Source organism: Oenanthe melanoleuca, chromosome 4, assembly GCF_029582105.1.
Source record: "Oenanthe melanoleuca isolate GR-GAL-2019-014 chromosome 4, OMel1.0, whole genome shotgun sequence".
In the NCBI taxonomy this organism is placed as follows: domain Eukaryota; kingdom Metazoa; phylum Chordata; class Aves; order Passeriformes; family Muscicapidae; genus Oenanthe; species Oenanthe melanoleuca.
The window spans coordinates 29592959-29607376 of NC_079337.1; the positions used below are offsets into that span (position 1 = coordinate 29592959).

Consider the following 14418-nt stretch of genomic DNA (forward strand, 5'->3'; position numbering starts at 1 on the left):
TCACAGCTCTAGCCTGTGGAAATAATAAAATAAAATAAAATAAAATAAAATAAAATAAAATAAAATAAAATAAAATAAAATAAAATAAAATAAAATAAAATAAAATAAAATAAATTGAGAAGTTGCATTCTTCTATCATTTAATTTCTGTTTTTGCCTTTTCCTACCAGAATCATAGTAAGAAAATTTAGCACAATACACATCACTCTAATTAGTTGCTGCCTGTTTTGCTGGGGTGAGGCAATGGATAGGATTGCGGCATGACTAAGACACTAATAATGAATAGGGACAGAACAGGAATGAACCTAAATAGCATAAATGAAAACTATGGTGGTGCCTGAAACGTAGTATCAAATGTACATTTGCTTACTGTACATTGTTTTCAGTTAGCAACCATGTCAGACACGTCGTCTCAGTATTTGAAAGAAAAAAAAAATCAGGACTGTGCCAGTTACACAGGGGATTACTTTGAGAATGGGATAGAATCACTTTTCTTTGGAATTTGTAGAGAAGCTGTCAGCATGCTTTCTCAGAGATGTTGATCCTGAAAACTGGAGAAAGGATAACCAACTAGAAGATTCTATAGTACTTAAGGTATAAAAAAAATATGGGTTGCTAAAAAAACTTTGGGGAAGAGGAAGGTGGTGTTGTCATTTGGGTTTTTTGTCTGGGTTTTTTTTTGTGGGATTTTTGCACGGAAATTTTTTTTCATTTTTCATTCAGTTGGGTATTTTGAGGGGAGGATAGTTCGGGTTTTTTAAACCAAACATATCAAGTGAAAAGTAGCTCATAAAATATTTAGTAAAGGATTAGATAAAAAATTAGAAATTATGGATACACTTCATTCTTTAGGATAGATATGATCAATTAGATTGAACAAATAAACTTGAACCATGACTACAGAATAATCTTGAAAGGCTAAAGGAACATTTGAACATTATTGTGCAATGTTTCTGTTGAAGCAGCATCCAAAGCTCCAATTACATGAGATCACTGAATTTACAGCTGAAGAATGACATTTTTAACATACAGATTGCTCTTAAGTCACAGCCTTGATTGAAGCTTTGGGTTTTTTTTTGTTTGAGGACCCTCACAGAAAACTTCCAAATTTTTGAAAAGAGCAGACCACACATTAAAATTTACACTAGAACACGACAAATAAGTAAATGATAGATCAGGTAAAACTCATTTCCAAGTTAAATATGCATACATAAACTTCTCTACTGAAATGCTATGAGACACTAATAAAGTTTTCAAATACTAAAAAAGAATCCCTGATGATATAAACATTCATTACTAAATGGAAATTATAAAAGCCTTTGGATAATTTACAGAAAATGGAGAAATGAGATTATCTCATATTTGAAATACTTTTCCAATACATTTTCTAAACATTTTCACTTTTTAGGGTATTAAATATTTTCCACCGAATTGTTCGATGGTCTGCTTTCATGTGACAGGAGAGGTTAATATGTGATCAAAGACATTATTTGGGACAAGGAGCAGTAAAGGTTATCCTTAACAGTTGCATTACCCCATCTCTTGTTTATGGTAATAATTTCTGCTTGAAATAGTTCGGCACAGAGTGATCTAACTTGGACATAATGCTCTGCAGAACTAAAAGGAGAGTAGTTTTCATGAATTCTTGTCCATGACATTTGTTGTGATTGCCCCTCAATACTTTCTTTCAAAAAAATGCCCCCAAAGTAAAAAATTAAAAAGGTTTTAGACTTAATGTTCCACTAAGAAAACCCCCCATTTTGACACTTGTGGAACACTCCTGAATTTTTCAGGAAGAAAACTGGTACAGAACTTGTTGTAAAGAAAAAAGCACCAAAGCATGACATTTGCAGTAATGCAATTGCATTTAATTTTGAATTAAATGCAGCTACTTATTTAGAAATAAGAAAATGAGCTGATTTTTCATCTCTTGCCTCAGTGATATGGGATGTGATATTCAATAAACTTCCCAAATCAATGAATTTAAATCTTAGTCAAATATATGATAAATTTGTAAAAAAGTTTAATCCAAGGAAACTAAATTTTTTTCCACAAACAATGAAACAATCTGTGATTCTTTTCAACCTTCAAGACTAACATCACAGAAAAATAAGAAAGAAATGGTTTATACTACACGTACTACATAAGAAACTGCATTCAGATTTTGGCCAAAGGGAAAGGAACCTTGTCCCTCAAAGTACAAAACTTGCTATTAGATATGTATACTCATTCTTTTTAAGAACTAAATGGCAACAGCAAAATGGTTCCAAATGTCACTCTTCCTTTTAGAGTTTCAGAAAATCCTCACTGACACCTCAGGTTGTGGGAGGTTAAGGACTTCTATGGACTTCTGAGCAGGTACATGATCTTGCTAGATTCCTGTCTAACCATGTCTTTCTGCAAATCTGCTTCACACACAGAGATCTTTAAACTTCTTATGATGCCATGGGACAGATTGATATATGGTCACTGGAAAAAATAGCATTATGATTTAATTAGAAAGTATGCTTCAGGGTTCTTTTGCCTCAAAGATTTTTTTCCCCCACCACTCATTTTAGTCCCATTGATAATAGCCACTCTCAGTTTGTACATTTTGGATTTTTTTTTTGTTAACTGAAGCATTTCACTCCTATCTATGTATTTTGGGGTAACATTTAGTGTCTCATCTAAGAAATTATCTAAGATGTTAAGCAAGAATTTAATGAAAAATGGAATCTCCAAGGAAAGAATTAGTTCCAAAACATCTTTGATTTACAATTAATTTTTGCCACACAAAAGAAAATTAATACATGGAATTTGCACACTGGAGCCTTTTTAGTAGCCTGTTCAATTATCTAGACTAAGGTTTCACTGTACCTAATCAGTGGAAATTCTGAACAGAGAGGTTTTGTTTTAGAGTCCTTCCCACCACATGAAGGGTTTTCACTTCACAGCTCTTTTTCACTTCATGTAGCATTGCAAAGTGCTACATAACACTCATCCATTCTCCTCATTCTTCATACACCTTGGCTTAAAAAAACCTGAAATAATTTTATTTCTAAAACATTTTGACCACTTCTAAAGAGAGTGTAGAAAAAAAACTTGTTTAGGAGTTCAATAATGTTCTTTATGATGTTTCTGGATGAATTTCCAGTTATTGCAGACATCTCTTGGGCTTCAGCACAAACATGTTAGAAACACACCTGATTGCTGTGAAATCTGTAGACTTGTGAGAGGAAGCAAAAGCAGGAAACTCACCTCTCTGTTCTAGTTTCATGCACTTTTTCTATTAGTATTTTAATTTTATTTGCCTGTTTCAGTCAACATGCTCAGTTAAAAAGGTTCCACAAAAAAAAAAAAAGTAACAAGCTCAATCTTTTAAGAGCAAAGCTTAGCCAATTTGGATAAATAAAGGAAGTATTATTAGATAGTTCTCAAAAGAATATCTATTTAGCTTTCATTACTGTTAAAAGCAAGAGCACTACTAACAAATCTGCATCAAAAAGGGAAAAAAGAAAAGTAAACCAGACCACTCTTTTGGATTGACACTCATGTAGCCAAACAGGTACTGCACCAAAATCCCAAACCACCTGCTAAGTCACTTTTAAACCAGGTCAGTCTTTGGACAGTTTCTTGGACTTTCATCTTTTCTTGCATAAAAGAGGGTTAAGTCTGTTCTTTTCAAAGATCTTTGGCATGATCTTTGATGACAAATGGCATGCTACCATATGCCAAAATAGAAGGGGAATACAGTCACCCCCAGCTTCAACTTTCACTGGGGCTGCTTTGTTCAGAGTGCCCTGAATAATTAATAACTACTTTGGCAATCAGTCATGCATTCCTTAATGGCACCTCAGGCATCAAGTATCCCATTCACCCGCTCCCCAACTAACAATGGACTTTATTACATCAAGTTTTCTCTGCCAAACTTGTAACTGACATAGTTTAAACTAAACAAATCACTAGGAAGGTTGAGGCTCAAATGTATATTATAAGAGTTTATAAGATTTCCCTCAATTTCATGTGGCTACTATATAGGGCGAGTGAGAAGAAGGGGAGAATAAATGAAATATGGATTGTTTTTGCAATACAGTTCCGTGAGGGTTTAGGTGGCACAGTGCTGCCAAAATTATTACTTCTAATAAATGGATAGCTGGTCAAAACTGAGAACCATCACTAGGCAGCCCTTATGAATAAAGCAGCTCACCAGTAAGCACAGAGTAAGTGACAGGGCAGAGCATGAAAGAGTGACTGAGAATAATAACTGTGCTGAAAGGAGCATAATAATTTTGGAATAACACAAACTATGTTTCCTTAATAAGAATAAGCTTTTTCAGCACCTGCTTCCACTTTATGATATTGCAGACAAAATTAACTTTTAACTATAAAATAGAGGAAAGAAAGTGGGAGTGAAGACCAGAATTACAGAAAGTTCCAAATGTAGCCACGGTACTCAACTTAAAATGGAAGAAATTCAAATTATTAAGCACTAATTAGTTAGAATCAGAAGAGCAGTATCATGTTTTTCTTGGGGAACATTCTGCTTATATACAGTATGTGCACTGCTTTTATGCAGTGTCTTCCAATCCTGCATCAAACTTTATTTGAGAAGGATATCGCATCCACTGATATTGGAATGGCTGTGAGTCCTTTCTTTAGAGTGACTAAATCCTAGAAATAAAGTAATCAGATCAATAGCCATTCTCCTACTACTTATCATGTGAAAAGTTGGTTTGAAATATAATATACAAAGTAAAAAAAAAAAAAACTTAAATTTTTTTAAAAGATATATATATGTATATATACACACACACATACACGATAAATTACAGCAGATCTAAACAAAGCCATTTCTCTTGCTCTTTAATAGACCTGAAAATGTGTCCGGTGCCCCTCTCTGTGTGTGGCCTTTAAATACCGAAACAAGCTTGCACTGTTTTATTTCAGTTTTGCTTCATTTCTCCCCAAACAATCTCTCACTGCTAGTCTACCAGGCATCTCCCCCTTCCCACAACTTGTCAAAAAAAAAAAAAAAAAAAAAAAAAAAAAAAAAAAAAAAAAAAAGAAAGAAAGGAAAAAAAAATTAACTGTTTAGGACCAATTCATTGAACTGAATCTCTTAGTGAACCAGTTATGATTTTGAAAGAATTATTTAAAATTTAAGCTCATTCCTATAGATGACATCTTTTTTGTGGGGGTGTGGGAGGGGGGCTGTAAATTTAATTTTCTCTTGAAAAGCTGGAAAAGATAACCATATAGTTATAAAGCAAACTACTTTTTTTTTTTTGCATTGGTTTTCAATTGCTTTAGGTACAAGAAGAAGGTTTAATCCTGGAACTAAACAATATCTATTTAATGTACAATCTGCTGTTGGAAATAAGTAATTGTATTCTGCATGACTATTAGAACTTTTTTGTTGAAAAAATCACAGCTCTTTTAAAGGGAGATTTAGAAATTAACTGATAAGCAGTTGCTATACTGCACATTTTGGGGCTCATTCCAAATTCTTATGACAGTGAGTGGGCTGCACTTGTCCCTTGCATGTGTTAGGTGTAACTATTTTGAACATTAAACCATTGTTTTATGAGTGCTGATAATTTAAATTTTCTAACTGGTTTTCCCCATCAAATACTAAGGAATAAACTCAGTCCATTTGTACAGCATGACACAAAAATAATTATACATATACTGCTATTTTCATGTGCCTTTGCTTAATCAGTTCCACAGAAAAGAGATCATACATAAGTTAGACAGATACATAGCAGGTAGGGTGTAATACTAGAGCTGTGACAACAGAATTTGGCACCAGCCTCACAAATACATGTATTTAGTGATTTATTTTTTTTACTATTTTCTAAAAGTAAACATACTTATTACATTCTGCCCTCAGGTGTACTGAAGTTAAACCTGGCCTTATTTCAAGTCTGGAGACTGACATTTTATATCAGGTCATAGTATTCTACTAGAAAAAGTTATTCTAAATCATAAAAGAGTCAAACATTCAGATCAAACCTTTAGTCCCTTTAGAAGTAGTTCTTCCTTAGGCATAAGTAGTTAAAAATATTTATAGGAAAGCAACACACACACACATACACACACACACACACACACACACACACATATATATATACACACATATACACAAACACCCTGTGGGAGTCCATGGTGTTCCCCTGGCTTCCCTGGGTGCTTCAAGACCTCTCTGGCGGGGTCCCCAAAGACCCTGGAATGAGACCCAGGTGTCTCAGGGGCTGGATTTAGCTCCTTGGAACAATTTACCAACATTGAGAGAAGAAATACAAGTTGCAAAAATAAATAGAGTGTAAATTAGACTGTTAGAATGTGGAATTAACAGATTTCTAGAAATGTTCATACTAAGGGGCTCATGGCCAAGATGGAGGATTTGGGTTGAGGTATACCTCTTCCTCCTTCTTCTCCGTGTCATCCATGCTAGGTGACATGCTGGCACTTTTCAGGTTGGATGGGGACAAAGCTGGACCATGTTATAAGGTTGAAGTGTATTGGGAGTCAAGTGTACCTCGTACGTAATTTAGAGTATAAAAGATAAGTCCTGCCTTTCTCAGGCAGATTCTGCCCTGGACCTCTGGCGAGCAGACCGCTGTTCGCTGGACAAAGCATTCCTGAGATAAGAAATAATAAACAACCATGAAAACCTCTAAGAACAGACTCCTGCAGTCTCTCATTGGCGGGCATCAGAAAGAGCAGGGTTCCAGACCACCTGCATGTCCTCCAGAGGTGATCTCAGGTCTAAGGAGACACCTCAGGCTGTGACAACACCCCACCCCCACTACACTACACTGACACCATCATCAGCATGCTAAATATATTCTTCTCAATAACTGAAATTTTGCCAATGGGGAGAAAGAAAAAAAATAGCAGAAAAATAATGCCAGCCAAGTGCATTCTGAGCAAAGCACATGTCAGTGGGGTTGCAATATGGATTTTTTTGATCAATTTTTTATTGAGCTTGGAGATATTTTCCACCAACCAAATACCACAGACCATGAGACTACTTAGAAGATTCAAAGTGAATTATGAGGAATTTAATAAAAAATACTCCTTACTCTCTTTAAATATAGAATACCTATTTTAAAACAAGTCAATTGCATTTTAATGTTTCAGGACATTATCTCACCCTTGAAATTCTGTAAACATTTTTTGCTATTACAGATCTTTCATTTCATTAAAATAGTAACAGAAAACTGTTGACGGTGAAATTAGTCACAGTTTAGAAAATGACTTAGTTTAATACCTGTGACTTCCAAGCTTTAAGCAACATTCAACAAAAGCCTAAAATACAGTTTACAAGGAAAATGCAGTGAAAAATTAATATTATGGATTGTCTGCTTTGTCTCTATAATAAAGCTATCTAGAATCATAAGAACTCTTCTGTTTGAGAAGTAGGTAGACTCAACTGGTTCAATATGCCTAATAGCAGCTGACTAATAAAAACATTAATCTCTTCAGTTTCTTTTTTGTAACTTCCCAATCCTCTTTCAACATCACACTGCTGATTCATAAACTGATGTCTTTTTCTCAAAGGTGGAATTGTTTTTTTTTTTCCACAGTACAGTATTAGGAATGCAAACATTTAACTGAGTTTTCCACATAAACAACCGAGCCCACAACTTCCTAGTCCAAAACTATCCAAAAAGAACCACAAGACCACTCAGTTAAAAAACAGAAACAAAATGTACAATTCAGGATGACAAATTGCACACTATTATTATCATTAAGAAATAAACAGTAATTAATCTTACCCTTAAAGATCCTTTTGAGCTACCACTTCAAAGATTTTGTATCCTGAAATGTTTTGATCTGAAACATGTTACTTACTGGCATAAGAAGTGTATAATGGATGCAGAATCCAGGTTCAGAAGGAAAATATTCATCAGACACAAATCTTATTCTGATTTGGTTTCCTTTGGAGATTTGTCTGCTTGGCACAGTACCAGAACCACACCAGCGCCCTAAAACAGTGCCATCACTGGGCTCTTCAACTTCTACAAAGTCATACCTAAACAGAAAAAAAAAAAAAAAAAAAAAAAAAAAGAAAAAAAAAAGAAAAAATTTATTTACAAAAATTTATTGGCAAAAATTCTATGAACTTCCTAGTTTAACCAATAAACTGACTCTGCAATTTTTAATTTTTTTTAAACGCTAAAAATATGCAGCCAAAGCCAGCTATTTCAAACTTAGCTCCCAAGTTGCTACTGACTTACATACATAATAAAATCATGCAGTGAGGTTAAAAAAATAAAAGCAGAGTTAGCATTTTGAAGAGACCCAAGTGTATGGTTTTGCTTCTTGTACAGAAAGCAATTACCACAGGGTAATTGACAGGGCAAAGTAAAATCAGAGGAAAAAAAAGACCTTAATTGCCTGAGTGGCACAGTAATTCGTGCTGCAATGTCACCAGCAGTATGACTACATGCCACCAGTGAAAGTCTGGGCACTTCTTGGTACTGAAAACTTGCTTTCCTGGAATACCAGAGGTGAATAATTTCCTAAAGGTTAAGTAAAGGCCTAGGGAAACTTGGAAGGAGTTTATGCATATCCCAACAAGACATTTGTTGAGCAAAGACCTAGAACTCACTGCATGTCAAAAAGAATCTGGTATTGTGGAAATATTGACAAGGAACAGATGGGTAGGGAACATTGAGAGAATGAAATATATTAAGTTTGATTTAGTTTCATTGCTTTTAACATTTGGTCTGGGTATCCCTGGGGATCGGTGAACAACTTCAACCAGATCTGAAAGGTAACTAAGACATGCCAGTCAATCATCAATAAGCTTCAGTATGGCATACAAAGGTCCTAGTTTTCCCTGGAAATGTTTAGTGGGTTCCCAAGTCATAAAAACATGGAAAGCCACTGCTCTAGAAGGTACATCTGGTTTCAGTGCTTTAACCTGCTTCATGTCAGTTCCCCAGCCGCCCACTGACAGAATAAACACTGAGCATTTCAGCTGCACTTTCCCTGCTTCAGCTGGAATCCCCCAGAGCCCCAGTGGCAGCACAGCCTGGTGGTTTGGGAAGGTGAGCATGTGCTGGTTAAACCGGGGCAAGCACTCAGCTGCTTTCAGCTGCAGCTCCCGAGCCAAGTATTTACTTTTAAACCATAGTTTGTATCCTAAGCATCAGCATAACAACCTCTGAGAAAGTCTTGAGGTTTCTGATATTTTTACGTTTTCTTGCATGTGCAGTCATATATTAAATACATCTCACATAAATCTAAATTTGTAAATAGCAGAGTCCTTTTCAAGGGTACAAACAGTCCTACCTCTGATGATAGCAAAGGCTCATATTTTAAAAAACATGCACAGACACACACCCTACCCAATGTGCCAAACTATACTTAATGTGAAAATTATTACCTCATAAACATTTTCTACTAAAGCTTTTTCTGGATTTTTTTTCAGTAAATCTAATCTTTGTAATGATTCCCAGTTCCCTAGTTAGACAGCAGGCAATAAATTCTTGTGTTGCATGTTTGTGCAAGACTGACTTGCACATTTATTATCTCCATTTAAAGGACCACTATTTTTTCCACCTAATTAAAAATGAATGCAATGAATACGCTCATTAACTGTGTTCAAAATCCATTACTGCCATGTACCACAGTTTTAAATCTTTGTTGAACTTATGATACTAATTACTTTATCATTATTTTTTTTTCCCCCAAACACAAACTAATTCCTTTAACAGATCCACCAGTGTTTTTACTTTATGATCAGGTATACAACTTATTACAAAGGCAATGTGTACATTAATTGTACTAACGCCTCAGGGCTCAACACATTTATCAAATTTATTTGGAGTGCTGAGCATTTTTTCTTTTCAAGATTAGCTTGTGAAATTTCTAAAGATAACGTTTTTTATTTTTCAGTTAAGAATATGAAATAATTACCTACCTTGCTGATTTTTAAAGAGTGAAATAAGCTAATATAGACATTTATTGACTAAGTTTTAAGATGTTGAGAGGAGTCACGAGGTTTAGTGCCTCCGCCTAACTTTCAGTACTTTTTATTGCACCCTTTGGTCTTCTGGTGTACCTGAAGTAAAAGAGAAACTCACATTCCACAGTTTAAATCCTAGACCTTCCAAATAAGAGCTGATTAATTCCATTAGTAAAAAGGCAAACTTGAGGGAAATAAGTACTCCGAAAAACCAAATAAAATTCAGTTTGGATAATGATATTTTTAGCCAATAACTTTATTCCTGCCAGTTAGCTAGGCTAAATGTGCTACAAGAGCCTGCCAAAAAGCGTTTTGTGCGACTAAAATTCCTCTCATCACACATCTGGACTGATGTCTGGACTTTCTGTAAAAATAGCAAAACAAAGTTTTTCAGATGCTTTAGCATTTACATTATTGCTACGTAATTTTGCAGCTATTGTCGCGGGGCCAAGGGGCAGTGAGGACAATAGCACAGCCAAAATTATTTTCCACTCAAGAGAAGCTTGTACTTGAAACATAAGAGGATAAATAACCAAGAATTGATATGCCATTTTACAACTGCAACAGAATAAAAATAATGTTAAAATGCATGTTGAACTTACCAACACAGAAGCCTTATTTTCTTTGCAGTGTGCAAAGGAGAAAACACAAGCCTATTTGAAAATTACTAAAGAAATGCTCTGGTGCTGCATCTGTAATATTTTTTAAATATTACTAAGCAAAATTCATGTCAAGTAGGCAGCCCAATCTCCTTTTCTGAGACTAAAGATGCTCTGGCCTTTAGGCATGATGCCCACAATGCCTTCTGTTGTACCTGTTGCAGAAAATCTACTCCCCACCCCTAAGGCCTGGGTGCCTGGAAACATGGAATTAACACCTGAACAAAGACAATCTACTGGAAAGGAGCAAGGAAGCAACACAAGCAGCTCAAAGTTTCAACAGCTTTCCAACCAGGAAATGTATTTTCCAAGGGTATATGTTTTCCTCTCCTTTCTATATGTTTTTCTGTGGTTTATACTGTCATTTCCTAAACATATTGTGACAGGCTGTTTATTTTTGCTTGAAGTTTGGTGACCTTTCTATGGCTTTCCTCTGCCTCCAGAATTCCACAAATATATAAAAAAATGTAAGAAGCAAAAATCCACTAGGTAAAACCCTTTGTCATATCAGTGATGTTGGACCCTTTCCATCTGTACACAGATACATGCTAGACAAAAATCTAGAAATTCCACTAAAACAGTTTGTGACAGGTGAAATTTATTCTTCCCCTTTTGATAAAAATATGTTCCTTTTATTTTTAGTTAAGAAATAAAAAGTTGTTAGCAATCCCTATTGAATTTTTTTTACAGCATTTTGTGGGGCAATGTAATATTTCTATTCCAACTTGTTTTAAAAGCACATAGAATTCCGACATTTTCCTGGTGTTGGCATAGCAAATCCACCTGCAGATCCAAAACATCCAAGGTCCTCTGGCAGCCCACCAGAAAAACCATTGCAAAATAGCACTGAAATGGTTTGGACAGCTTCAATTTTGGAAACACTGAAAATTACTAAAAACTGTCATCATGAAAATATAACTTTGAATTTTACAAAGAATTTTTACACCATAATTCTGAAGGAAACTTTACTTCCCTCTTCCACCTTTATTTGAAATAATTTTAATTTCTGGCATTAAAATATTTATATTTACTATGGAACAAAGTCTTGATGGTTTCCATCATTTGGCATAACTGTGCTTTTGTATAGACAAAAGTGTGAGGTACTGGTAATACCTTTACACAGTCTTCATTTCTTAGACCGCTTTCAAATCACATTTGTAAGTAATAATATTGATTTTTGTAAAATAAACATATTTGCCTATAGAGGAAACTGAGGCCAAACATTTAACTTGACAATATTTTTTTCAAAGCTTGGCAGATTCATGTATATCTGAGTGGAAAATGGAACACTGGAGCATGACAGAGGCACTCAAATCCATGGTTTCTAACAGCAGCTTTGTTATTTCCTGCAGGCAATGTACAGCAAAGATGTGTGATAGGACAAGAGGAATGCAGAGTTTATGACAAAGGGCACAGGGAAAATGGGAGGACCCCAAGAAGGAAGAAAAGGACAGAGTGGAATGCTGGATTAGAGAAAAAACATATATTTCAGGCAAGCAAAAAGCCTATAGACATAGCAATACAGTTGTAAAAAGAAAAGCCTACTCCATCATTCATTGAAGAGGTGGAGAACTTTTTTTTTTACTACCAATACTGCTCCTCTCACTGAGACAAAATTAAGTTTTCCTCAAAGACAAAGGCGCAGACACAAAAGATAAATCATGCGAGATGAAAATCAAAATAACACAAAATTTAAGTCATGGGTAATAATGAAACTGCAGGCTCTTGTGCATTACTTTTCAGTTTGCGCAAGATGAAATTTTAACTCAGGTATTTTTTTTTTACTTTACAATGTGACTAGGTCAGGCAGCACAACCACTTACTGCCCAAGTCTATAAGCTTCAGAGGAGTTATTTAATTAATTCCATTGCCTTTCAAATGCATTAATTTACATCATACTCTTCTGCATTTGTTGCCAGACAGAATTATTGATATGAATGTCAGATGGGCGCATTCAGTCCAGTCCCCATTCAGCACAGTAGATACAAGATTCCTGGAATTGAAAACCATTAGCAGTGCACATCAGTAAAAGTTACCTATGAATAATGTCACTTGCTAGATAGGCAGCAGAGAAAAGAACGCAGAAAGCAGATTTTCTGGAGGTAAAGAAGGGAGGTTTCACCTTTACTGAAATGGAGGCTCTGTGACAGCACCAGCAAATACTCTGCATATGGAAAAAGTTCAGTAAAGATTATTCTGCTCAACATCATTAGAAATATTTAGCTGGGGCTAGTTTGAGTGACAGTCAAGTCAGGATACTGGAAGAAAAAACATTTCAAAAACTAGCCAATATAAAATTTTAATTATTTAAAATATTCTCTCTGGATTTTGTCTTTCCAATATGAATTTCCAAAGTTACCAGAGTCATTTGTCTGCAGTTCCTGAGGCTCACAACATGGGTAATTTGCCCTTAGGACTCACCCTCTTTAGAAGGATTTGGCAGTGTCTCCTCCTGCAAGGGGAAACTCCTTTGGATATCATTACAGATTATCCAACAACTGGGAAAAGGCTTATGTTCTATGATATCTGTCATGAAATCATCATGCTTAATGTTTTAACATATAAACAGAGAAAAGATGATGGAACGCCAGTGATTTGATGTGAAATAAATTTCCATAGTGGTTTCTGTATTTGCTGATCTATGATCTGAGTGTTATAATAGTCACTGGAATGAAACAACAAACCCGGATATAATCCAAATAAATAACTGATGAGGTCGGCTTTTGTACTCAGAAAATTATGTTTAATTATATACAAACATCACTTCTAGCACTAGTTACAGCCAACAAATGAGCATAAAATCCTCAAGGATCCTGCTGTGTCTACATTTTCCATGAAATAATCAAGGTTGTTGGGGGTTAGGTTCCTTTCCTTTGGTCCTTCTTACCTATAGAATTTTTCCCATGAGTTGCTGGGAGATGCCGACTGCTAGTACTTATGGCTACTTGAGAAAACCAAGGGTTGTCTGGGCCCAGGTAATAGGAGGGTGGGGGCAGCTTCTAGTTCTCTTGCTCTGCGGATTTTGGAGGACACAGAGGACACACTCACTTGGAAGCTGTTGTTGCTTGGGGAAAGGCATTCGCCATAACCCAGCCTAGAATTTCTTCTTGGTATTATTGTTCTTGTTCTTGTTTTTCCTCTTCCTCTTCTTCTGTGGGGTGAGCTTCAGCTTGTGAGAGCAGCCACTGACCCGGGACTTTATTAACACTTGCCTCACTAAAAGAGGGGCCTATCCCCATCTGCTCGGGTGCCCGGGAATCCTGAGCCCCCCTCCTGGCCCTGCCCGGCCCCGGCCACCGCTGCCCCAGCCCCGCCGCTCCTTCGGCACCGCTCTGGGTTTCTCTGCGCTGTAGCCCCGCACTGCCCCGCCCTGCTGGGACACCCAGCAGTTCCAACTACTGCCGCAAAGTTTCTGATGCACCTCATCCACCAGCCCGGGATCTTTTGCTCATTCCTGCCGTTCCAGCTTAGTGCTCTTCAGAGTCCTGCAGGGGCACCGGGATCCACTGTCACAGGGCTTTGTGAGGCAAAGCCTCTCCTCCCTCCTTTCTTGGCTGAAAAGCTGTCATGGGGTCCCTGGTTCTGTTTGCTATTAATGCCATATTTGTTGTTGGTTTTATTTGCCTTGTTGTACATACTAGTAAATAACTGTTATTCCTATCCTCATACCTTTGCCTAAGAGCCCCTTAATTTCAAAATTATAATAATTCAGAGGGAGGGGATTTATACTCTCCAATCCAAGGGAGGGTCCTGCCTTCCCTAGCAGACACCTGTCTTTCAAATCAGACAAAGGTATAAACAG

General features: G+C 36.2%; 1 protein-coding gene across 1 annotated transcript in view; it reads right to left on the reverse strand.

Moving 5' to 3' along the window:
• The window catches only part of PDGFC (platelet derived growth factor C), a 128141-nt gene that overhangs the window by 26354 nt on the left and 87369 nt on the right, over nt 1-14418 (reverse strand). Inside the window, exon 3 of the mRNA XM_056490275.1 lies at nt 7836-8016. Coding sequence (XP_056346250.1) covers nt 7836-8016 — 181 coding nt within the window. The remainder of the gene's footprint in view (nt 1-7835; nt 8017-14418) is intronic.